At 46.8% G+C, this 25,353-nt stretch overlaps 1 protein-coding gene across 3 annotated transcripts; it reads left to right on the top strand.

Annotated features, from left to right (window-relative positions):
• The first annotated feature begins 141 nt into the window (after window positions 1-141).
• Window positions 142-25,007, top strand: Desi1 (desumoylating isopeptidase 1). Of its 3 annotated transcripts, none has more exons than XM_052160561.1 (6): window positions 144-483; window positions 12,242-12,263; window positions 13,429-13,498; window positions 17,159-17,268; window positions 18,529-18,651; window positions 22,574-25,007. In XM_052160561.1, exons 1-6 carry the CDS (start codon window positions 396-398, stop codon window positions 22,665-22,667), a joined length of 507 nt encoding a protein of 168 aa, XP_052016521.1. In that variant the 5' UTR covers window positions 144-395; the 3' UTR covers window positions 22,668-25,007. The 3 variants fall into 3 exon arrangements, with proteins under 3 accessions (XP_052016524.1, XP_052016521.1, XP_052016522.1); XM_052160562.1 differs by having other exon boundaries at window positions 407-483; window positions 18,462-18,651; XM_052160564.1 differs by lacking the exon at window positions 13,429-13,498 and having other exon boundaries at window positions 142-483; window positions 18,462-18,651.
• The last annotated feature ends 346 nt before the right edge of the window (window positions 25,008-25,353 follow it).

The following is a 25,353-nucleotide window of genomic DNA, read 5'->3' as shown; positions in this document are numbered from 1 at the left end:
CGACCCGTCCGGCGGGCACGCCCACTCGCATCCCCCGGCTTCCACCCTCGTTGCCTAAACTGGAACGCAAGTGGCCAGGGAAAGCCCCGCCCCTCGCTTGAAGCTCCGCCCCCGCAGCCCGTCAGCACCGAACGCACATGCGTGAAAGTGCGTCCCCGCCCCTGCCCCCTGTTCCGTGCGGAGTCTCTGGGATCTCTCTCTCTGTCACCTCACAGTAGTCGTTGCCGGTCGCGGGTGTGGGGGCGCGAGCAGCGCAGGGCCGCCTCTCCCCCGCCCTCAGGCCGGGCCCCGGCTCGGTCCCCCGCTCCCTTCTCTCCTCACCCCGGTCGGGTACCGGAAGGTCCAAGCCGCTGCCGGGTGCCCGAGGGCCATCGTGGCCGCCGCCACGGGTCCTGATGGAGCCGCCGAATCTCTATCCGGTGAAGCTCTACGTGTACGACCTGTCCAAGGGCCTGGCCCGCCGGCTCAGCCCCATCATGCTGGGTGAGGGGACTGGGGTCAGTGGGAAGAAGGAAGGTGGCCGGTGGAAGCGATCTGCCGAGGGGGGTAGAGGGGCCCAAGGGTGGGAAAAAAGATCCTTAGAGCAAGGAAAGTGAGGCGGGTTCCCTGAACCTCTTTCCAGCTTCATGATCTAAGCCAAGGAGACACGCTCTGGCTGGGGCAAGCTCTTCAGCTGGGGACCGAGGTTAGCCGACTGATCTTGGCGGGTTCCCCAAGAAGCCAGGGATCCCTGCTTTTTTGGCTCAAAGTAGAAAAAGTGAGCGTACCTCCAGCTCGTGTCCCTGGTGGTGGAAGCGACACTGCAGACGGGATTCTCTGGTGTCACTTGGAGCGACTGCCCTCGGCGCCAAAAGGAAATTCTCCCTGCAGTCCTTGGAGTGGATGGGAAGGGAGCGCTAGAGCGGCAGAAGGCTTGAGCCCTTGCCCGCTCCAGGTTAGGTCGAGTCAGGTCACCCTGAGCCAGAACTTGGAACTAATTACATTCTGTCCGACAATGCAATTTTCGCTCAACAGTTAATTGCTTTTGACCAGATGGTAAGAAATCAATTCTAGGGGAGGACAGGATGCTGTATCAGTGAGGATTAGTAAAGGGAAGTATATCGGTTGTTCTCAGTTCAAAGGATTTAATTCTGAGAGAGAAAAGCAGCCCTTCAGTGTGGGTCTAACTTCATTTCAAGGCAAATACCAAAATATCTGTCATAGATGATTTGTCAGGCTTGTCAGTTCAGGTAATGGTGGACAGGAATGGATTTCAGGGATTGAAACTGACATAGTTTTGCTCTAGTGTTTCCTGGAGACATTGGAGGAAGGCCTATTTCTTAGGGAAGACAAGGGGCAGGGATCAAGGAAGCAAGGCAAGTTTTGAGGACATCCATTTGTGATGTGTCACTAAGTTGAACTTACTAATCCTTTAACCCTGGGGCAGCGAGTGGTTTCTAAATTTGGCTTCACATTCGAATCATCTAGAATGTTCGTTACAAACACGAATACCTGACTGAGGGTGTTGCTCACTCTCTGGTGGAGTGCCTGCTTGGCATGCTGCAAGCCCAGGGTTTGATCTGTAGCATGGAAACAAAAACAGATGCATTCATTTCCAACATACATCGTTAGGTGGGGTTGGGGGGGGTGACTGAAAAAACTATATTAAAACCAACTGTGGTGGAACACACCTATAATCCTAATACTAAAGAGGCTGAGGCAAGAGGGCTGTGGGTTCAAGACCAACAAGTTAGGCTACACACACACCTGGGGGGGGGACAGTAAAAACAAGAAAGAAAGTAAAGGAGGCAAGAGAGAGAGAGAGAGAGAGAAAGAGAGAGAGAGAGATAAGGTCAAAACAGTTCCTCTACCAAAGAAACTGGTAGCCAGTAGCTAATGGAAGCAGACAGTGGAAGGAAACTTTGCCCTCTACTGTTGAAATACCTGCACATTTTGTAAGTCTTGTATGTGTGACTCATGGAGCCAAGCTTCACAAATACTAAATCAGCGTCTTTGAAATCTGTATTTTTAATGAGTGTTTCAGATCATTCTTTATGTATCCAGCCCATTATCATTAGAGAGAGGTTTGGACCTAAGTCGAGGCTTAGGGTCCAGTCATGACTCAGTGGTAGAGGCCTGGCCTGACATCCACAAAGAGTTCAGACTCCAGCACACCTGCAGGCAAATCTGAAAGCAAAACTTGCAAGTATTCTTCAAATTGTTTGTTTGGGGAACGCTTGAGCCATTGGTAGATTATATCAGTCAGGTTCCCGCTAAGGTCCTTGGAATGCATCCATTTCTTCAGTTTTATCACAGAAAGGCATCGTTTGTTTCCTTGACCCATAAAGGGCCCTCCAGACTGATTTTTTTTTGTCCTAAAACCAAATAATTATGTTCTTAGCTGGAAAAGACACTAGATATTGTTGTTTCATTAAACAAATAATGGAGTGCTTAGCAAGTGCTGATGTTTAATGTGTTAATGTTTAAACAAAGCTGGGTAGACCGAGCAAAGACGTTTGTAGACGTGGAGCCAGCTGAGGTAGGAAGTGTGTGTGTGTGTGTGTGTGTGTGTGTGTGTGTGTGTGTGTGTGAGAAAAGTAAGAACAAATTGTGATCTATGTTGAATGCAATGTAGAAAATAATATGAGAGGCTCATTTTGAGTTTCAGAAGCTGTGACCTTTAGGCTGGAATACAGGATGAGGAGGAAGCAGCTCTCCGTGAGAGTGAGGGGCAGTTAGTGTTGGAGGTAAGGGACTGACCAGCCAAGATCTAGAGCTGGGAACTGGGAAGCCTGGCTAAGAAATGCCGTGCAGAGTGTGGCCGTAAGAAGGAAGTAAATAAGACAGGTGACGTATTAGACACCCTAGGCTACAGGCCTTGAACCCAGGCACTTCAAGCACACTAGGCAAGCAGTCAGCCACTGAGCTACAAGCACTGAGCTACATCGCTAGCCCCTCTGTCCTTTTAAATAGATGAGATGGCTCTGGAAGACCCCAGCCAAACACGAAACTTCACGAATTGGCATATTGATCACAGCGTCACGCCACAGCGTCACCTACAAATTTAATTCTCCTGTATTTATTCACTTTGTAAAACAAAGAGTTAGGGAAAGTCATCGTCATTACTTTCTAAAGTTAAAAATACATATGAGTACACACACACACACACAGATTAAAGTATTAAACAAAACCAAAAGCAGTGGAAAATAGGTATCGCCTTTCCGTTCTTCCCTTTCAGATAACACAGACCTTAAAGTTGTATATAGCCACCGGGCGGTGGTGGCGCACGCCTTTAAACCCAGCAGTTGGGAGGCAGAGGCAGGTGGATTTCTGAGTTCGAGGCCAGCCTGGTCTACAGAGTGAGTTCCAGGACAGCCAGGGCTACACAGAGAAACCCTGTCTTGGAAAAAAAAAGAAAGAGTTGTATATATAACCTAATTCAGTTAGTTTCCATATATTGATTTCTCATTCCTAAATATATTTGAACTGTTTGTTTGTTTGTTCATTTGTTTTTCAAGATGGTTTCTCTGCGTGGCCCTGGCTGTCCTGAACTTGCTCTGTAGACCAGGCTGGCATTGAGCTCTCAGAGATCCGCCTGCCTCTGCCTGTCCAGTACTGACATTAAAAGGTGTGCCAATCATGCCACCTATGTTTGAACTTTTTAAAAAATTAATCTTTATGGGCCAGCAAGACAGCTCATCGAGTGACACTTGTCACCACACCTGACAACTAAATCTGACTTTGGTCCCAAGAACCCAAGGAGAAAACTGAATCCTAAAAGTTGTCTTCTCACCACCCCATGTACAATGGGAGCGCTAAGGCACACACACACAGAGTAAATATGATAAAAAAATGTGTTTACTTAATTTTTTAAGGATTTCTAGAAGTATATAACATGATAATTGAGTACTTGTCACAAGCCAACCACCCCAACCCCCCTTTCCTGAGTTTCATCCACTAGAATCCTTACCATAGCCATGTGAAATAGGTCTCATGATCTGCCCCAAGTCACACAGCAGATAAGTTGCAGAACTGGGTTAGGGAACTTATTTCACCATCTCTTTGCTAATACCAACTGTCCAAGGTAATGTGTTCCCTTGTGACTAAAGTGAATTCCTGTTCAAAAATCTAAAGGTGCCTTAGACAGATGTCTCAAGATTTATTGAAAAAACCCTGGGCTCCGTGGTCTTGGCTACTCTTCTAACCGTGATCATCCCCATTCACCCTCCTTTTCCCAAAGCCAATGCCTGTCTCTTTAGTCATGTAAACTCCCCTGTATAAGATCTTAACCATGGAGCTGGGCCACGGTGGTGCACACCTTTAATCCCAGCACTTGGGAGGCTGAAGCAAGCAGATTTCTGAGTTCGAGACCAGCCTGGTCTACAGAGTGAGTGCCAGGACAGCCAGGGCTACATAAAGAAACCCTGTCTCGGAAACAAAAAACAACAACAAAATCTTAACCACGGAGCTGTGTTCTTGCAGAGGACCTGCTCCCAGCACCCACATCAGCAAACTCAAGTGCCTGCAACTCCAGCTCCAGGGGATATGACACCCCTCTGACCTCCACAGGTGCACACTTGTATACATAAGTAAATAACAATAGTTACTTTTTAAAATAATAACTTAATTCATGATTCATAATAAGTTCATGATTGACTTAAATAACACAGATTTCACCCAAATTCTCCTGTCCTGATGATGATTTAGTTTTACTTTTGGGTGCCTGTATGCTACATGTGAGAGTATACTATAGCAATAAATAAAGAATTTAAAAATCAACAAACACAACCGGGTGGTGGTGATGCATGCCTTACATCCCAGCACTCTGGGAGGCAGAGGCAGGCAAATTTCTGAGTTCGAGACCAGCCTGGTCTACAGAGTGAGTTCCAGGACAGCCAGGACTACACAGAGAAACCCTGTCTCGAAAAATCTAAAAAAAAAAGAAAAAAAGAAAAAAAACAACAACAAACACATTTCAGGTCTGGGGAGATGGTTTAATAGATAAGAACTCTAGTTATACAAGCATGAGAATCTGAGTTTGAGTGTATGCAATGTCTGCTGGTGCCCATGGAGGCCAGAAGAGGGCTAGAGTTACATACAGGCAGTTGTTAACCACAGACTTGGATCCTTTAAACGCCTAACCATTGAGCCACCCCTCCAGCTCCATCCTGTCCTATTTTGAGGACATGTGCCTCCCATGAAACTGTGTTCTGCCGTTCCTCACCAGCCACAATTACCCTTAGCATTCTAATTGCGTGGACAGCTTAATTGCACCTTTTTTCCCCATGTCACCATTTGGCTAATATAATTAGCTATTCAAATTGGCCTTCAGCTCTTCCTCTTAACAATTTTAGCTACTCTTTAGATTTTGTGACCTCTTTTTGTGAAAAGGCATGTAGAGATAAATGTGGAGGCTTGGGAGGAGTGAGGGGAAAGGTAGGGCTCACGATGCAGCAAACAGTGATTCTGACTCCCTGTCCTACTGCCTCTGGTCCTCAGGCTTGCAGGGCAAGCGCCTTTACCACTGAGCCATCTCCCCAGCCCTGAAATTGAGTTTTGAACTAGGATAACAAGTGTTTCATGTTTCATTTCTGACTTGAGGTTTTATATGCATGCCGAATGATTATTTTCCCCTAGAAGTATATCCAGTTGTTCTCAGGTTAAATTTTTGGTAAATTGTGTGGGAGAGTGCTTACCTAGCTTGCTTGAGCCCCTGGGTTTGTGAGGCAAAAAATCACCAAATCTGTGTACATCTTAACAGACTACAATCTAGTGAATATTTGGGTCTTTATACTTAGTTCTTACAACAATAGCAACAGGAACTCTACTCTTAGGGGTTAATTTCTTGAAAAGTAATGTGTATGTATGCATAAAGTCAGATAATCATATAAAAGAGACAGCGGTTGCATACTAAGATAAATACAGCAACTACTATTTGAGTCTTTTCAGCAGGAGGCTGGAACTTCTGGAGGCCAAAAACCTCAGTCCTCAGAGTACCCCCAGAGACAGTCGAGAGCTGTCCTGAAGGGGTGTGAGCACCCAGGGATGATGCGGGGCTGGAACCGGGCCCTCACCAAACTATGCCCTCCTTCCCAGTATTGATCATAGGAATGACTCAGACTTGGAAATTAAATAGAATTTATTCAAATCTGAAAGAGGCATTTTTTTAATGTTTTATGCAATCTATTGTTCTTTGTTTTCGTTTTTATTGTTCATTGTGTGCTCAACTGTCTGATATCCACTGAAGAAATGAGGGAATGGTAATCCTGCCTCTTTCTGCAAGATGTCAATGAATGTGGCTTGCAGGGCTGAGTGCTCCTACTTAATGTCAGCTGCCTCACCTTGCCCTTCAGGCCTAACACAGCAGTCTTCACACCAGGTTTCCTACATTAGATTCTACAGCACAATCCACTTTGGTTATTTAAGAAGAAGCCCTGTTCTAGTTAGAGTTACTATTGCCATGATCAAGGCAACTTGGGAGAAAAAGGATTTATTTGGCTTACATGTCCTGAATCACAGTCCACTGAGGAGAGCCAAGGCAGGAACTCAGACTACGCAGGAACCTGGAGGGGAAGCTGATGTAAGAACCTAGAGGGGTGCTGCTAACTGGCTTACCCCTCGTGGCTTGCTCAGCCTGCTTTCTTATGGAACCCAGGACCACCAGCCCGGGGTGGCCACACCCACAATGGCCTGTGCCCTTTCCCATCAATCACTAATTAAGAAAGTGCCCTACAGGTTTTCCTACAATCAGATCTTATGGAGGCATTTTCTCAGTTGAGGCTCCCATGAGTCTAGCTTGTGTCGAAGTTGACATAAAACTAGCCAGCACCAGCACCATTAAGACTTTCCTCTCGCAGAGCCTCAGAGCGGGAAAGCTGCCTTCAGGTCTCTCTCCACAGCCTGTGGGCCCCATTACCACCCCAGGAACTTTCTGTCCAGTTCTTGGCCTGCCTAACTTCTGCCCATCCTTCATATCTCAGTTCTGGTGTCAGTTCTCCTACAAACCTTTCCTAAATCCCACTCCAGGCCTTGCTCACGTGCCCCTCTTCTGTACTGATACCATCCTGTATGCTCCTGGAAATGTTTATTATCCTATTTATAATTGCACATTTTCTCATCTGTACCCACAAAACCTTGTGCACCCCTGCAACACTGGAAGTTCTACTCTGCTGTAGCCCTAGGATCTGACATGTCATAGTCTGTGAACACTTAACAGGATGAGTGCTGGGACATGGTGCTTACCCCAAGCATTGCTAGAAGTCCAGCTAATATGTATGGACAGTCATTTAAAAGGGTCCCTTTCCGAATTAAGGGAAAACTCTTAAAGGTTGTTGAAGGTCCCCCCCACCCCTCCCCACCCCCCCACCCCCCGCAATGTGTATGCAGGTGTGTCTGTGGGAGGTTTTGTACACTGTGCATGCTGCAGAGGCTAGAAAGGGGCATTAGAACTGGAGAGACTGGTGGTTGTGAGCCACCATGTGGGTGCTGGGAATAGAACCTAAGTGCTCTGGAAGAGCAGCCAGCACTCTTAACCACTGAGCCGTCATCTCTCCAGCCCCTGAGGTTTTGTTGTTGTCATTTGAGGCTTGGGCTGGTTTTCAGCCTCTGTCTCTTAGTGCAGGGATTATAGGCATATGCCCTTATCTTCATATTCTTGTGTTCCTCCAACAACCCACTTCATAATCTCACTCTGTACCTCAGGCTGGTCCACACCAATTCTCCTGCCTCAGCCCTCCAAGTACTAGGATTACAAGTATTACCAAATCTGATTATAGTTATTTTTACACTAGGAAAAAAAATCCTGTACTGACTATATGATTAAATATACTATATTATATATACTATATGATTAAATATTTTTAGGCGTGCCTTTAACCTTTTTCTTACTTTGTGGTGCTTGGGTTAGCACTCCGTGTCCTGTGCATGGTATAAGGCATATAATACTCTCTGCTGAGCTCCACCCCAGCTTCCTCATCGTGATTTCCTGCAACTCCTCTCTCCCTTCTGCTGGTAGGCATCTTAATAATGACTGCAGAGGGCTGCGTGCATTATACAAATGCTTCCTTTACTTTTTCCCAGAGAATAAACAGATGTTTCCAGGTAACACTTAAGCCTCTCTTACTGTTGCTGAAGTGCCAGTTAAACTACTTTGTTGCTAGGGGAGGGTTGTGTGGAATGAACCAGGGCTGCACTTGATCTATACCAAAGAGCTAATGTGTTTCCCCTCCCTGCCAAAGGGAGACTAAATGCCACCTGCAAAGAGGTGAGTGTCTCTGGAGTCCCACCACTGCCATCCACTTAACTCTTATTAATAGGCGGTAGCATAGCATACCGGAGCTGATTGAGCCTGTGTATCTATGTTTATCCAGCTCTGTGGTTAAGGAGCAGGATGGTGCTCACCCCAAGTCTTTTATGTGCCTCTTAACTCGGTGCAGTGAAGGGCTGATAGTTGCACGCCTTGCCCTGCATTTCCTATCATCCGTAATAGAGTTCACATCCACACCTTCTGTTTGTTTTCTGTATCCATAACCATAGACCTCAGAGTGAATGCATTGGGTGTGCCAGTAGGCTTAGAGACACACTGCCACGTGAGTACCCACTCTCCCTCCAGCTTAGGAGGAAATCTCAGTGGGAAATAATCCGCTCTGTGCTGTGCTAATATCCATTGAGTCTAATTCATGTCCCCAAATGGCTTTGTGCCCTACTTTCGTAGCTCCTATTACCACCCCACCTCTTCCCATCCTAATCTTGCACCCAAAATTAAGATGTAGTTCAGCCTGCTCTCCAATGCTTTTCATCTTGCCAAGGCCATAGTCTTCCTCCTTTTCTTCTCAGGGGTAGGTGCCGACACAGCAAACCTCATGTCTCTACCTGGGCATCTCCATCGAACCCATCTTCACATCTTGCCTTGTCTTTTTATACTAGACAAAATTCAGGTCTTCGTCATCTTCATAAAATGGTAATAAATGTGAACTATTTAACATTTAAGCTGTGTGAGACTGGGTCCGAGGATGAAGCTCTGTTGGCAGAGCGCTTGTCTAGGGTGCACACCCCTGAGCTTGCTCCCTAGCATCCCTAAACCATGCATGGTGAGAGATGTCTTAATCCCAGCAGGGGAGGTGAAAAGCCAGAAGACCAGACTTCAAAGTCATCCTTTGCTGCATAGTGAGTTAGAGGCCAGCCTAACTCAGAAGAGAAAAAAAGATCTAGGCCTTTGAGTATCGTTCAGTCATAGAGTACCCACTTAGCATGTACAGGTCTCTGTTCATCCCCCAGCACAAATAAAAATATGTAGATGCAGGACATGGTGGTGCATGCCTTTAATCCCAGCACATAGGAGGCAGAGGCAGGCGGATTTCTGAGCTCGAGGCCAGCCTGGTCTACAGAGTGAGTTCCAGGACAGCCAGGGCTATACAGAGAAACCGTGTATCGAAAAAGACCAAATCCAAAAAACCAAAAAAAAAAAAAAAAAAAAAAAAAAAAAAAAAGACCATATCTTTAAAAGAGAGACAGAGAGGGGTATGTAACACAGGAGAAGTGTGTTCCCTGCAACACTGAGCTCCATCCTTGAGTGAGTCCTAGAACAGATGAGGGTGACAGTAGCAGTCAGTAAACCTTTGAGCTGACAGCTCTGGTGAGGGGGCGAAGTCACCTGTGTTCTACCCCCTTCATTGCCTTGCTCATCCTTCTGCGTGCTGTGCGAATTGTCTCCTTGCCTGTCCTGTGTGCTGTGTATTGTCTCCTTGCCTGTCCTGTGTGCTGTGTAGTGTCTCCTTGCCTGTCCTGTGTGCTGTGTATTGTCTCCTTGCCTGTCCTTATGTGTGCTATGTGTGTATTGTCTCCTTGCCTGTCCTGCTGTGTGTGTATTGTCTCCTTGCCTGTCCTTCTGTGTGCTGTGTGTGTATTGTCTCCTTGCCTGTCCTCTGTGTGCTGTGTGTGTATTGTCTCCTTGCCTGTCCTTCTGTGTGCTGTGTGCGTATTGTCTCCTGTAGGTTTAACCTTGATCTCTAATCTGCTCTTTAACTCTGCTCTCCAATTCATCCTCTCTACATCTCTCACAGCAAATTTATAGCTTTGGCTGACCTCAAAGTCACTGTGTAGATGAGAATGGCTTTGAATTTTTGATCCTCCTGCCTCTGCCTCCCAAATGCTGGATTATAAGCACGGGGCCACTACACTATACCCATATTAATTACCACACATCTTTTTTCTTGTTTAAGTTTAGTGTGCGTGTAAGTACTATACATGCATGTGGAGGGTCAGAAGACAACTTTCAGGAGTTGGTTCTTGTACCATGTGGGACCCAGGGATTGAGTGCAGGCCGTCCATCAGGCATGGTGTCCTGACTTCCCTACTGAGTCATATTGCTGGCCCTTACAACAGCATCTTTTTAAAGATGCAGTTTTACTTATATGTAAGCAGTACATCTGTGTTGTGGGTATGTACAGGCACTTGGAGGCCAGAAAAGAACATTTGATCCCCTAGAGTTACAGGTGATTCTGAGCCCACCCCACCTCAGCTCACCTCTGTGTCAGTGCTGGGAAACAAAGTTGAGTCCTCTGGAAGAGCAGCAAGTGCCAAGTGTGGCACACACTTATAACCCTGGCATTGGAGAAGTGGAGCTAGGAGGATCCTGGGGCTTTCTGACCAGCCAGCCTACCTGAATCAGGGATGCCGGGCTCATTAAGAGAGGCAGTGTCAAAAATCAGATGGGGAATGATTCAGAAAGATACCTAATGTCAACCTCTGGCCTCCACACATGTAAACACACACACACACACGTGTGGGAATCTAGGTTAGGTAAGAGATACATGGAGAAGCTAAGCTAGAGGATTACTTTGTGTTTAAGGCCAGCCTGAGCTATACAGTAAGTTGTTTCAAACAAAACTAAACAGTGCTGATGACGTCATGATGTGGCTCAGTGCTAGAGTCTTGCCTGGTGTGCACGGGCCCTAGAACTGATCTCCAGCACTACAATCAAATAAAAATGGAATGCTAGTCGTTTGGGCCAGAAAACAGCTCAGTGGGTAGAGACGCCTGGTGGCAAGCTTGGTACCTGGATTTGATGCTCAGAAAGTTCTGGCGAACTTTCGTGGCGAAAGCAGAGAATCAGTTCCTGCAAACTGTCCTCTGACCTCCATATGTACACTGTGGAATTGTACATATTTGTACAATTTGTAAGGGCTAGAGAGGTTCAGTGGTTAAGACAACTGGTTATTCTTCCAAAGGACCCAAGTTCAATTCCCAGAACCCACATGGCAGCTCAGAACTGTCTGTAATTCCAGTCTCAGGGGATTGGACACCATCACACCGATGTATGCACAGGTAGAGCACCAATGTACATAAAAAATAAAATTAACTTTTAATTTTATTTTTAAAAAGTGGGTCTGGCTAGAGTACTCTCCTACCCAGACCAGGCCACCCTGCCTCTCCACAGGCCTGCTTCATTGTTCCATCACCACACCTGCCCTCTGCCCTGCAGAGCCTCAGTCTTCACGGTTTTGCGCAGACTGTTCTCTCTGGCAGATACGCCCAGCTTTGCCCCTACTCGCTCCTTCATTGGTTGAATTCAGGCTCGTGAAGGTAGTTCTTTATCTTTATTAACATAGCACCCTGTTTTTACCACTGTTTCAGTGCTTATCAGCACAGTGTTTTAGTTAATTATTTATGTGTGTGTCTCTTTCCACTTGACTTTGAGTTTCTGAAGGTAGTATAGCCTGGGTTTGCATTTTGACACCTAACATTGCTGGTAGATCAAGAAATAGATTGGCCCTGAGTGCAGGTCAGTGGGAGAGCACACGGTTAGCAATGTTTATATACCTGGATTCATTCCCTGGCACCAAATATACATGCATTGCTTTGGTAAAACACAAAGCATTTAGTTTGGCTCCGGTCTTTCTGAAGAATTGCATCTTACTCAAGAAGTGGGTGACATCTTCCAGATTGACTCTGGGTTTGCTGTAGATGACACAGAGAGCTTGAAAAGATATAGTTGACCTAACCCTGATGGGAAATAAGAACAGACAAACAGGACAGTGTGTTTAGGTTGCTCTCTGATAAAGCAAAATGGTTTCTGAACATCCTGAACACAGTGAGTGTCACAACCCGAGGACTGACTGCCATAGAGAAGAGCCAAGTTTCTAGAGAGTCTTCCAGGAGATTTTTCACAGTTGTCTCCTGGTTTGAGTGAGTTCTAAATTTACTCAGCCTGAGAAGGCACCCCGTCTTGTCTCAAATGGCTAAATCTCTGTTTTCTCCACAGGGAAACAACTGGAAGGCATCTGGTAAGTATGGTGGGATTCCTCATCAACTGCTGCTCTGTGGGCAAAGCAGCTCATTACCCAGTTCAGTGTCTCTGCAGCCCCAGGCTTCTCCTTGTTCACAATTTCCCATAGCCTTTTTTTTTTTTTTATATTTTTTTTTTGTAAGGGTGTTTAGTTTTCAAGCAGGATTTCTCTATATAGCCCTGGCTGTCCTGGACCTCACTCTGTAGACCAGGCTGGCCTCAAACTTAGAGATCTGCTTGCCTCTGCCTCCCAAGCACTGAGTTTTTTTGGGTTTTGTTTTTTTTAGATTTATTCCTTTTGTATTTATGAATGAGTACCCTGTCTTCAGACACACACCAAAAGAGGGCATCAGATCCCATTACAGATAGTTGTGAGCCACCATGTGGTTGCCGGAAATTGAACTCAGGACCTCTGGAAAAGCAGTCAGTGTTCTTAACCACTGAGCCATCTCTCTAGCCCCAAGTACTGAGTTCTGAATGCTGGGATTAAAGGTATATGCCACTATCAGCTGGCCCAGCTTTTAATGTATATGGATGGATGAATATCTTTGTACTCTGTATGTGCTTGGTGCTCAGGAGGCCAGAAGAGGATGTCAGAGCCCCTGACACTCAGGTTACAGGGAGTTGTGAGCCACCATGTGGGTGCTGGGACTAGGACTCAGCACCTATGAAAGAGCAGGCAGTGCTCTTAACCACTGAGCCAGACTTTTCTACACAGAGCTCTGGGCCTGCCAAGGCTTTCTCAGACTCTGTCTGTGAAAGAAAGAAAAGAGAAAAGAAAAGAAGGAAGGAAAATGTTCTGAAAAGTGCTTGTCCTAAGCATACCTCCCTTTATCATTCTTCCCTAAACAGTGGAGCAGTGACTCAATGCCATTACAGCATGTTAGATATTGCATGTCATTTTTAAATGATACTTAAAAGGTGTGTGTAAGTTCCACATATTTAGACAAGGGACTTGTGTGTCTGTGAATTTGGATATGAGGGTGGGGACAGTCCTAGATCAGTCATCCCAGATTCAGAGGGACCCTGAGAACGTCTAGCTCTAATATAAAATTGGCTACCATGGTGACATCTTGGGGCAGACGTTGTTCTCACTGCAGACTGGTTCTTGCTTTTTCTTGGAAAGGCTATAAGTCCCTGGCTCACTGTCCTCTCTGTGGCAGGCACACCTCTATAGTTGTACACAAGGATGAGTTCTTCTTCGGCAGCGGCGGTATTTCCAGCTGTACCCCGGTGAGTGACTTCCCCTGACCTGCAGATTGGGGGTGGGAAGTTCCTATACCCTGAGAAGTTTGGCTTCTAGAGTGCACCTCTGGCCTGTGGCAGTTCCTCATATTAGCATTGAAACCAGGTGTGGTGGTGCACTACACATGCTTGAATCCCAGCACTTGAGAAGCAACAGATGAGTCTGTGCGTTGAAGGCTGGCCTGATCTATTCAGGATGTTCCAAAACAGCCAGGGCCACATAGTGAAAGACACTTTCTCAAAAAAAAATTTTAAAAAAGTGAAAGAAAAGAAAAAGACTTAAGCTATAGTTTTGTAATCCTAGTGCTTGTGGGTAGAGGCAGGCAGATTGGGAGTTCATCTTTCTTGGCTACCTATTAATTGAGTTCAAAGCTACCCTGAGTTACCTGAGACCCTTTAAAGAGGAATAGTGTGATGGCTCAGAGGCGGCTAGGCAGGCCGGGGCACTCTCTAGAACATACACAGCAGGAGAGAACCATCCCTTAACTCTTCCTGACCGGTGCTCAGGTGTGTGCTTGTACTCGCAGTAGATAGTGTAATGAAACCTGAAACACCACTTAGGGGGACGATTCAGCAGTCAAGATCACTGGCAGCTCTGCCGGGAGGACCTGGGCTTGACTCACAGCCTCCACGCAGCAGGCAGCTCACAACCATCTGTAACTCTAGTTCCAGGGGTCCACGGCACTGCATGCAGATAGTGCAGAGACATACACGTGCAAGCAAAACACATAAAAATTCATTTTAAACTAAAAATGTATATATAGCAAGGGGGGTTGTACACACCTTTAATCTCAGCACTTTAATTTCACAGAGGGCAGGCAGATCTCTCTGAGTTCGAGCTCAGCCTGGTCTACAGAAATAGTTCCAGGACAGCCAGGGCTACACAAAGAACCTTGCCTCAAAAAAGCAAAACAAAGAAACGAACAAATATATATATTTGTATATGTATGTTTATAATTTTAAAAAAACAAACAAACAAAAAACCAGAGCTGGTGAGATGAGAGAGTTCAGCAGGTGCAAGTTCCTTGCTACCCCCAAGTCTGATGACCTGAATTTGATCCCTTCAGACCACAAAGTGACTTTGCATGTGTGCATGTGTACATACATATGTATGTACGTTTAAGAATGCTAAGCCAAAGAAAGAATACTAGCCTTAAAATGCTTTCAGTAACTGGAGGTGAGCCCGGGCCTGGCGTGAGAGCCACTGCCATATTCCCTTCCTCCTCTGCATCGGGGAGGGAGAGCAGGAGACGGGAAGAGGGCCTCACTCACTAACACCACCCTTACCAGCTAACCCACTCCTTGCCCTCCTCCTGTGGGTTCCTTTTCCCACGTGACCTTTGTGATGCTAACCCCCGTGTCCTTTCAGAGCATTTCTCTCTGAGCCTTCTCAGGATTGCCATGAGATGTACTCAAGCAAAGACCCTACTAGGAAGTCATTCTTAATCTTTTCACTGGCCACCCTACAAATCCTCCTTAAGCCTAGTCTTCTTTTGTGTCCACTCTTTGAAAGTACAAGGTCTCCGGGTTGAGGCCGGCCTGGAGGCCATTGTGCTGCTGAAGAGAATCTGGAGCCTCCTGACACCCATTGTCTTTACCTCCCAGGTTCCAGGGTCACAGATGTGTTTGCACCCCAAGAGCCTGGTTAGTTCTTAAGTTAGTCTATCTCTCTTCATCTCTTCCCATTTCCCAAGAGCTTTCACTGCAGTCCTGAGCACTTTCTGTCTCGGCTGGACCTGTGAAGCTAACCTGATTTCCCTCTGTCTTCCATGTTGGAGATAGAGGTGTTTTTTTTTTATGATGGACTTTCTGAGAGTCTCCTGTACTCTGGGAGGCAGAGGCAGGTGGATTTCTGAGTTCGAGGCTAGCCTGGTGTACAGAGTGAGTTCCAGGACAGCCAGGGATATATAGAGAAACCCTGTCTCGGAAAAAAAAAAAAAAAAGATGCACCACCACACTTCCATCCAGCTCAGCATATAGCCATGGGCGGCTGTGCACTTCTAATCCTCCCCTCTTTATCACCATAGTGCTGGGACTGTGTAGCCCTGGCTATCCTGAAACTCTGGGTAGACCAGGCTAGCCTTGAACTCAAAAAGATCACAAGCCTCTGTCTTCCTGAGTGCTGGGACTAAAAGTATGTACCACTGTTCCCTACATTATGAGTTTTAGATGCTGGAGTTTTTTGTTGTTGTTTTGTTTTGTTTTTAAGGAATTTCAATTTTCAAAGTATTCCCAGTTTAGCCAGAAGGTTCAGCAAGGGTCTCCTGAGCCCTCTGATCTTGACTCTGGGTCCCTCTCTAGCCACCCACCCTCTTCAGGTCATATCTGCCCTCTGCCCTCTTCCTGCTTGGCCTTTTAAACCAAGACTCCAGCCTCAGGGTAGCTCTCTAATCCCTCACCTAGAAGTGCCTCTCTGTCCTTCAGGTCTGAGTAGGTGTCAGTTCCCTCAGGCAGATCTCAGCCTGGCCTTCCCCTGCCACAGGGACCAACAAAGGACATTCTGAGTATACAATGTTCATCTGCCTTCCTTAATCTAAATTTCATGAGGACAGAAATCTCATGTTTTGTATACATTTTACTCCCATTGTGTAGCTTAGATGTAGCATATAGGTTCTCTATGTATTTGTCATGTGGGTGAACAATAGGAGTTGCAGTAGTGACCTCTTGTTCTTTGAAGCATTAGGTAATTTTCCTGAGACTATCATAGTTATCATAATTACTGTTCCTGCTCACCATGCCTTCCCCGGTGCCTAGAACAATATCAGCCTCAAGGGAAGTACCCAGGCTGTCAGCCAATGGCTTTCCCAGGTCTGCCCTCCTTGATGTCCTATTACTTGCCCTTTGGCTCCTGTCCCCACTGCCTTACTCTCCTATCGCAGCCAGCTGCCATGTGACCTTCTGCTGGGGACAAAAGGAGACCAAAGGTTCTAGGCTTCTGTCTTTTGGTTGTTTGTAATTTTCAAGGCAGGGTTTCTCTGTGTAGCCCTAGCTGTCCTCACAATGTAGACAAGGCTGGCCTCAAACTCAGAGAGATTAGCCTGCCTCAGCCTCTGCCTCCCGAGTGCTGGGATTAAAGGCCTGTGCCACCACACTCAGTTAGGTTTCTGTCTTTTTTACAAGAGAGTGAATAGACAGTACAGGAGACCTGCACAAGAATTAGCCTCCAGGCCCCACAAGCAACCGGAAGCCCAATTTTTCACTTCATATCCTTGATACAAACAGGAAATAGCCCTCTTCCTGTGGCGAGTGTTCCAGCAGTTAAAGATGAAACTGATAGGACAGTTTTTATAGTTTTATGAAGGATGTCACAACAAAATAATTTTTTCAAGCCTGTCACAGTGGTACAGATCTCTAATCCTAGCACTTGGGATATATTGGCAGGTGGATCTGTGAGTCCAAGGTCAGCCAGGGCTGCATAGTAAAAATGTCTAAAAATAATTTAACAGATGGGGAACATAGCCTACAGTTCAAGATCCCTTTGTAAAATGTTAACATGTTAACAAGATGTTGGGGTCTTAGCAATAGAGCACTTGCCTAGCGTGCTTAAGGCCCTGGGATTGATCCCCAGAAAAACCAGGAAAAAGAAAAAAAAACAAAAACTCCGATAGAGATGGTGACTTAGTGACTTTCTTGGGTTGACTCTTTCAGGGAGGGACATTGCTTGGGCCCCCAGACTCTGTGGTTGATGTGGGGAACACAGAAGTCACAGAAGAAATCTTTCTGGAATACCTGTCCTCCCTGGGGGAGTCTCTGTTCCGGTGAGTAAGGACAGGGTGGTGGCTGCTTGTGTGCTCCACTAGGCAATCCAACCCTGGAAGGCAGGCCACGTTGGCCATCCCAGACCTCGGCTCCAGCCTGACCGGTCTGTATTCTCATTATGAAGAGAAAGTTACTATGCTATAGAAAGAGCCCGAGTCTCTTCAGCAGCCAATATTGCATCCCAGCAAGCTTTCTGCTGAAGCCTCAGAGAGAGAGGCTCCGTCTTCCTTCTAATTAGTCTGTGAATGATGTCTTCCACTGCCTCTGGCAAAGGTGTTTCCTAATGGAAAACGGGGTTTGTGGTAGGAATGAGATGGAATACCAGCTTGAAGTCATTGATCTTGAGAAGCTTAAGTCAGGCTGAGGATGTAGTTTATTTGGTAGAGTGATTTACCCATCATGCACAAAGCTTTGGGTTCAATCCCCCCCATACCACAGAAACCTAAACTGGTATGTTGGCACATGCTTTTAATCCCTGCACTCCAGAAGTGGAGGCAGGAACATTAGAGGTTTGAAGTCATCCCTGGCTACATTTGGAATGAAAGGCCTGCTGAGCTATAGAGACTCGGTCTCAAAAGGAAAAAGAAACGGGTCAAAGCCTGGTAAGATTTTGCCATAGAGTGCGACAGCCTGAGTGTGAGACCCAGAGCCCACACTATAGAAAGAGGCAGTGTGCTCTCACACATTGTCCCCTGACTGTATTCATGTGCCCACATACATGCACACAAGATGGATGTTTAAAAAAAAAGATCAAGGAGGGGCTTGAGGGATGGCTTAGAGAATAAGAACATTTGTTGAGAGATTCTTAGAGGATAAGGCCGGGGATCAGTTCCCTGGACCCACATGGAGGCGCCCAACAGCCTATAACTCCAATAACAGGAGTTACCATCTTCTGGCCTTCACAGTCTGGAGGCACAAACATGGTACACACACTCATACGCATGCTCATATGCATAAAATAAGTAAATATTTTTAATAAACTAGACAATTTTATTGAGTTCCCCTCTGATCCTAGTCCTGGTGTGAGTGTACAGATTCTGGAACTGGGTAGAAACCATGTGTTCCTGGTTCATCTTTGCCTTGTAAGTCACTGCTGGGAGGTCCAGATCTGCAGACAGCAGTCCTTCTGGAAGGTTTGAGAGGACTGGTCATAGTCCTCACATAAGGTTCTGCCCACCTTCCCACTCCACAGTCAGAGTCACTCCACATAGATGCTGCTGGTCTTCTCATCTGCTCTCCACACCTCTCTCCACGTACAGAGGAGAAGCCTACAACCTCTTTGAACACAACTGTAACACCTTTAGCAATGAAGTGGCGCAGTTCCTGACTGGGCGCAAGATCCCTTCTTACATCACCGACCTGCCCTCAGAAGTTCTCTCCACGTGAGTGTCACCACTCTGCTTCTACCCCTGCACACTCTGAAAACTCCCCAGCCGAGGCAGTCAGGAGGATCAGAGCGGCCTCAGCTCCATAATGGATTCCTGAAAAGAGCCTGAGCCGTGTGGGACCCTGTCTCAGAAATAAAAGACAGGAAACCCTCAAACGTAGTGCCCCTTCCCTAGAGCAGCCGAATCCTCACAACCAGTAGGACCTGTCTGGTGGCAGGTTCCACCACAGAAGGCCACCATTGTTCCTGACTACCAGTGTACACTAGTCTGACCTCCAGCCTCCTTGGAGCTAGGTTTAGGTGCCACCACAGAATTTAGAAACCCACTTGACACTAGCTTTGATATTATATAAAACCTCAGTATCTAATACACAAAGCTATTTCCCAAAAGTGCTTATCTATTCAGGCTTCGGTAGGTGGCAGAATCCAGAGTAACAGGACAACCCAGTTCCAACCCGTGCCTGTCTCTGTCATCCACACCCTGAGCTCTGATGCCCTCAAAAGACCAGATTCTGCTTGTCCTTGAATTCACAGTTGGAGGAAAGCCCTTGGCATAGGTTTCCTCTGCCCCTGATGGGGTTCAACCTTGGGAAGGGCCTGTGGGCCATCACCCAGATGGCATCTCATAAAAGGGCACATACTCCCTCTTCTGATTTTATCAGGCTGCCCCTACTCACTCTAAAACATGTCACCTCTGGTTTCTCTTGAATTGGGTGGGGTCCTGACCAACAGGGAACCTGGCAGATAAACTCCTCAGTTCAAAACAAAACAAAAAACTACATAAACACAGGACTGCTGAAGAGCCTGGTCTCCTAGGCCTTGAACTGTCTTCTGCCTGATAGATGTTGGAAACCCTGCCTCCAGATCTAGGTCTTGAGCCTGAGCAGGTGGAGTGGCCCAAGGCGGTTGCTGTCAGTGGGTGGTCCCCAGGCCTGTCTGAGTGGACGTTGATTTAACACTTGGAGCCGTTTACAGGTGCTTTATTTCCTTGACCTTAGGGATGATTTAAATATGGCAGGATCAGCTAGGCACTGTGGTGTGCACTTAGAATCTTAGCACTTGTGAGGCTGAGGTAAACAGTATCACAGTGATCTGAGACTAGTCCGAGCTACGTAGTGAGTTTGAAGCTAGGCTGGGCTACATACTCAGTAAGGAAAAGAGGGCTGGGGGTGTGCCGAGGATACAGCCTGTGCCCATAGTGTATGTTATCTTTTGTGGACACTTACTTTTTGAGACAGGTTCTCAGTATGTAGTTGGACTAACCTAGAACTCACTACATACACTATAGTAGCCTCAAATGCACAGAGATCAGTATGCACGCACAGCCTCCTAAGCGCTGGGGTTAGGACCTAAGGGTACAGTAACCTTGAACTAGCCAAACTCCATTTTTACAATGATTTTCCAGCTAATTATTATTATAGGAACAAACCAAGTACCCTCTAGAAATTGACATCAACACCTGGCAACTTCGCATGACCAGTTACTCTGACTAGAAGACTTTGTTTTCTGGAAGAATCTTTTTTTTTTTTTTTTTTTTGTTTTGTTTTGTTTTTTTGAGTCAGGGTTTCTCTGTGTAGTCCTGGCTGTCCTGGAACTCACTCTGTAGACCAGGCTGGCCTCGAACTCAGAAATCCACCTGCCTCTGCCTCCCAAGTGCTGGGATTACAGGTATGTGCCACCACGCCCGGCTTCTGGAAGAATCTTAATTTTGAACTATGCTCGCTCCCAGCTTGTCATCCTGATGCCTTCCGCTTTTTGCCCCAGCCTCCTCCTCTCTCCTCAGCCTCCGCCTCTCTCCTCAGCCTCCTCCTCCTCTCTCCTCAGCCTCCTCCTCCTCTCTCCTCAGCCTCCTCCTCCTCTCTCCTCAGCCTCCTCCTCTCTCCTCAGCCTCCTCCTCCTCTCTCCTCAGCCTCCTCCTCTCTCCTCAGCCTCCGCCTCTCTCCTCAGCCTCCTCCTCTCTCCTCAGCCTCCGCCTCTCTCCTCAGCCTCCTCATCTCTCCTCAGCCTCCTCATCTCTCTTCAGCTTGTATCTTCTAAAGAATTACTAGACAGACTAGACAGAAGCTGGGTGTTGTGGTACATGTCTGAAATCCCAGCACTTGGGAAGTGCAGACAGGATCAGGAACTCAGAGCCAGCCTAGACTCCATGAGACGTGACTCAAACCTATTCCTTCAACAAAGGAGACAAGTACATCAGTTCAGTACAGAAAGCTCTAGTCCCTTCTGGGCGGACAGCCGTTCAACAACAGCTCAGCAGGCCTCTCAGGGTCAGTGATAAGGTGGTAAACCACACAGACAGGGACCCTGGAAGTCAGCTCATAAGACAGGCTATTTGGAAGATTATTAGTGAGCTTTCTGCTCCTGGAGCAGAAACCTGAGATACTCCGTTTATAAAGAGGAAGACTTTACATTGGCATGCCACTGGAGTTTTCAGTCCATGGTCACCTAACACTTAGCTTTGAGCCTGTGATAAAGAAACTCATCGTGGTGGGAGCGCATGGGAGAATAGAACTGCTTCCTTGTGGTGGCCAGGAAGCAAAAGAAGAGGAAAAAGGACCAAGGTTCCATTGTCTCCTTCAAGGGCATCTCGCCAGGGATCCAACAGGCCCTACCTCTTAAACGCCTCACACGCTAAGAACCAATGTTTGAGACATGGCCCTTGGTGGGGAAACACTTACCAATCCATAACCCTCTCACGAAAACCATCTAAGCTGTGGTAATAGATGCCGATTAGCAAGAGACCCACAACAGGCCAAGTAAGAAAATGGAGAATCCTCAGCCCTAAATGGAACAGGAGCCATTGCAGAAGAGGGGGTAGAAAGAGTTTAAGAGGAGCTGGAGAGATGGCTCAGTGGTTAAGAACACTGACTGCTCTTGAGGAGGTCCTTAGAGGAGGTCAAATCCTAGAAACCACATGGTGGCTCACAACATCCCTAATGACATCTGACGCCCTCTTCTGGAGTGTCTGAAGACAGCTACAGTGTACTTACATATGATAAATAAATCTTAAGAAAGGAAAGAAAGAAAGAAAGAAAGAAAGAAAGAAAGAAAGAAAGAAAGAAAGAAAGAAAGAAAGAAAGAAAGAAAGAAAGAAAGAAAGAAAAAGAAGGAAGGAAGAAAGAAAGAGAAGGAAGAGAAGGAAGGAAGGAAGGAAGGAAGGAAGGAAGGAAGGAAGGAAGAAAGAAAGAAAGAAATGTTTAAGAGCCAGAGGCAGTGGAGAGCTTACAAGGAAGCAGTGTCTTCTGGATACAGCAAGGCAGTGGAGCATAAGAACTCACAGGAGTTGTGACTGCATGCACGGGACTTGTGCAGACCCAAGCCTAGTGTGGACAGGAGAGTTGGGCCTGAAATCCCACCCCTACCTAAGGAGCTGTTGGTAATTGTTAGCTCCTGGGAGAGGGAAGGTCAGTCTTCTCCAGGAGTGTACCTCCTAATATGTCTGTCATGCTCCAGTGGAAAGCCACACACATCCAACAATGTGTGGACAGTATAGAATGGCCTTGATAGATAGGGGAAAGAGGTAGATACACAGAGGTGGGTAGGTAGGGAGGTGGGTGAAGAGTTGGAGTGGGAGGGTTAATAGGATCAAAACACATTGTAGGAAATACTCAAGGACCTTATATTTGTTATATATACTAATGTATATTTTATACATATACAAAATATATTATATATATAAAATATATTTTGTATATGTATAAAATATATGTATATATGGTACAAGCCTTTAATTCCAACACTTAGAAGATAGGTAGGCAGATTTCTGTGAGTTTGAGTCAGCCTGAAAAGAAACTCTCAAAAGAAAAAAAGAAAGGCAGTATAGATGGTACCGCTGTGGCCACCATCTGTGGCTCCTGTGCTATCTGTGGGTAAGCTGCACTTCAAAACCCTCCCAGCTCCTATCTGTTTCTCCACAGGCCCTTTGGACAAGCACTTCGGCCCTTCCTGGACTCCATTCAGATCCAGCCTCCAGGAGGGAACTCTGTGGGCAGACCCAATGGCCAAAGCTAACAGGACTGCACGGGACCGCCCACCTCTCCAGGGCTTTTCCTTTTTAAACAAAACAAACCCTACCAGATTTCTATTTTATAATTTTACATCAGAGCTAACAGGGACGGCTTTTTAAATTTTCCAGGGAAGGAGCTCGTCAGGCTGCATGTAGGACAATGCTCCTGAGAAAGAACGAATGCCATCCCTTCTAATAGTATTACACTAATTTATTAAGGCTGTCTTGTCTGTGAGTTCACTTTTGACGCTGTTGCCTAAGCGTCCTCTACACTGGAGAGAGAGAGAGAGAGAGAGGGTGCTTGTTTAAAGAGAAAGCCAGAGGCACAGTCTGGGAGAACCCCATCTTGGACCCTCTTTCCAGAGAACACCCACATTCCACCCAGGTTGCCACGCCCGTGGGACCCAGGTGAGTTTTATCCTGTCCATTCCCCGGAACAGTCACCCTCTAGCAGTAACTAAACCAAAGGACTTGGAGTACATGGGGACCAGCTGTGGGCTCCTAACTCAACCTAAGTGAACTCTTTAACCACAAGTTTACCCCTCCTCCCGAGACAAGGCCACCCGTCACACCGGAGCAGCCAAAGCGGCAGGATCAAAGGAGACTGGCAGCAGGGGTGAGGCCAGAGAAAACAGGAGAAAACCATTCCTCCTCCTCCTCCTCCTCCTCCTCCTCCTCCTCCTCCTCCTCCTCCTCCTATCTGAGTGCCAATCCTCGATGCCCACCCCTAAGCTGCTCTTCCTCTGCATAGCTTGACCTGTCACCTTTAATAAAGGTTAGGCTGCAGCTGCAGAGACACAGGCCTTCTGTCTGAGCATAATTACGTCAGTTATTCATAGTCAATAGAGCCACCCACTCAAACCAGTATGGATTTGTCAGCTAGGTTCTAGGGGGACATGACTGTTCTCCCAAATCATGTCTCTGATGTAGAAAGAAAACCATGATGATGTAGATTCATGGTGGGAAGAAAATTTAGAGTTGTCTCCAGTAGGGACTTTCACATTTCCTTAATGTGTCTTGAACAGACATTATCTCCACTCTCATTCTGACTTTGTGGGGTGTGGTTGGGGTGAGTGGGCGTTTTCCTAATGATATGCTGCTGGGATTTCATAGGCAGGAATAGCCTAGAAGTCTATGATTTAGACTCTAGATTCCAGAGGGACCTTAAGGTTCCCTTCCTTGGTGTCAGCCTTCTACTAGCTAATGTGGGGAACTGGATATGGAGAAGAGAGCTCAGAGCAGGCACCCAAGACTCAGCTCCACATCCAGCGTCCCCACCATGGCTTCCCGACACTTCTGAAACTTGAGCTCCGTTGTTCCTTCTGGGACAGACCTTTCCTCCCTGAAAAACTCCTATTGGCTCACACTTGACGGACCCTGCTGTCTGCCACTAGCCATAGCAGTAGGCATCATAGAGATCTCTGCCTCAGAGCAGACCTGTTGTCTGACCAGAGCTATGTCCACCTAGGATGTCAAGTGACGTTTTGGAACTTGAAGGTCACAATCAAATGGGTCTCAAGACTCAACAGTGTACAGATGTGTGTGGCTATCACAAAGTGGAGTGGAAACCAACAGATTGTTTAGTGTTGGTCTGTTTGGCTGAATAGAGCTTAGCCAGTTGAGTGTTTAAAGCTTGGTGTCTGGGAAGGAATTGTTGGAAGCCATCACTTTTTCATTGGCCTGACCCCAGCTGGCAGCATCTCTGCCCAGAGCTCTCCCCTCTGCCCTGAGGGTGCTCTCCCCTCTGCCCTGAGGGTGCTCTTACACAACCATTCTCTGATTTTCTCCTCATAGCAGTGATACATTATCCATGATATTCTGAGAAGTTTGCCTGAGGTTTTTAGTCACTTAATTGCTTAACTTATCTCCTGTCATGTCTAGCAGCCATCCATGCCAGTGTCTGTGGCCATGGCTAGCAGAGAGATAGGAAGACTGGACAGTCTTTCTGATCTCGGTAGGAAGGCAAGCTCTCCTTCCCCTATGCAAATCTCACTGTCACCAGAATCCCAGGCCAGGAACCCCACATGCCACCTTTACGTTTCTCTGTCTCAGTGTCTCTGGAGCGTACTGTTCATGACCAGGTGACCCCACGGTGTATGTACAAGCAAGCTGAGAGGAACAGGAGTCGTGTGGTTCATGTGACATGGTGGACACCCTGTTCATTGGTCAGTTGGTCAAGGAGCAAGGGAAGTGGAGGCATGAGACCATCGTCCTCTCCGAGACTGAAGTGTTTTTTTGAGATTTCTTCATGACTTCCTTGAAGTCAAACTAATTATGTCTAATACGGAGGTGTTTGCTGGTTTTCATTGGTGTTTTTCTAATGCAATAAACTCATTTTTGCCTGCTGCTGTGGTGAGTTGCTTGAATCCTGGCAGGAAGCAACCCCAGACTTCCCCATTTGCCTCCCTCTGAGATGCTGCCTTTGCTTAGTTGAAAGGCTTGTGGATAGCGGGGCGTGGTGGCGCGTGTCTGTAATCCCAGCACTTGGAAGGCAGAGGCAGGCGGATTTCTGAGTTCGAGGCCAGCCTGGTCTACAGAGAGTTCCAGGACAGCCAGGGCTACACAGAGATGCCCTGTCTTTGGGGGGCGGGGGGGGGGGGGTGAAAGACTTGTGGATGAGCAAGGGTGGTGGTTTTCACCATTGGTCTGTAAAGATAGAGAAAGGGCCCAAAGGGAACACTGCTCTATGGG

Source organism: Apodemus sylvaticus, chromosome 17, assembly GCF_947179515.1.
Source record: "Apodemus sylvaticus chromosome 17, mApoSyl1.1, whole genome shotgun sequence".
NCBI lineage: Eukaryota > Metazoa > Chordata > Mammalia > Rodentia > Muridae > Apodemus > Apodemus sylvaticus.
The sequence above is the reverse complement of the archived record's forward strand: the minus strand, read 5'-3'. Positions and strand labels throughout refer to the sequence as shown.

Excerpts from the sequence above, each read along its gene's own strand:
- Desi1 (XM_052160561.1), top strand. The coding sequence starts at position 396 with ATGGAGCCGCCGAATCTCTATCCGGTGAAGCTCTACGTGTACGACCTG. Across the intron at positions 12,264-13,428 it reads AAACAACTGGAAGGCATCTG|GCACACCTCTATAGTTGTAC; the intron begins GTAAGTATGGTG and ends TCTCTGTGGCAG. Across the intron at positions 18,652-22,573 it reads CCCTCAGAAGTTCTCTCCAC|GCCCTTTGGACAAGCACTTC; the intron begins GTGAGTGTCACC and ends GTTTCTCCACAG.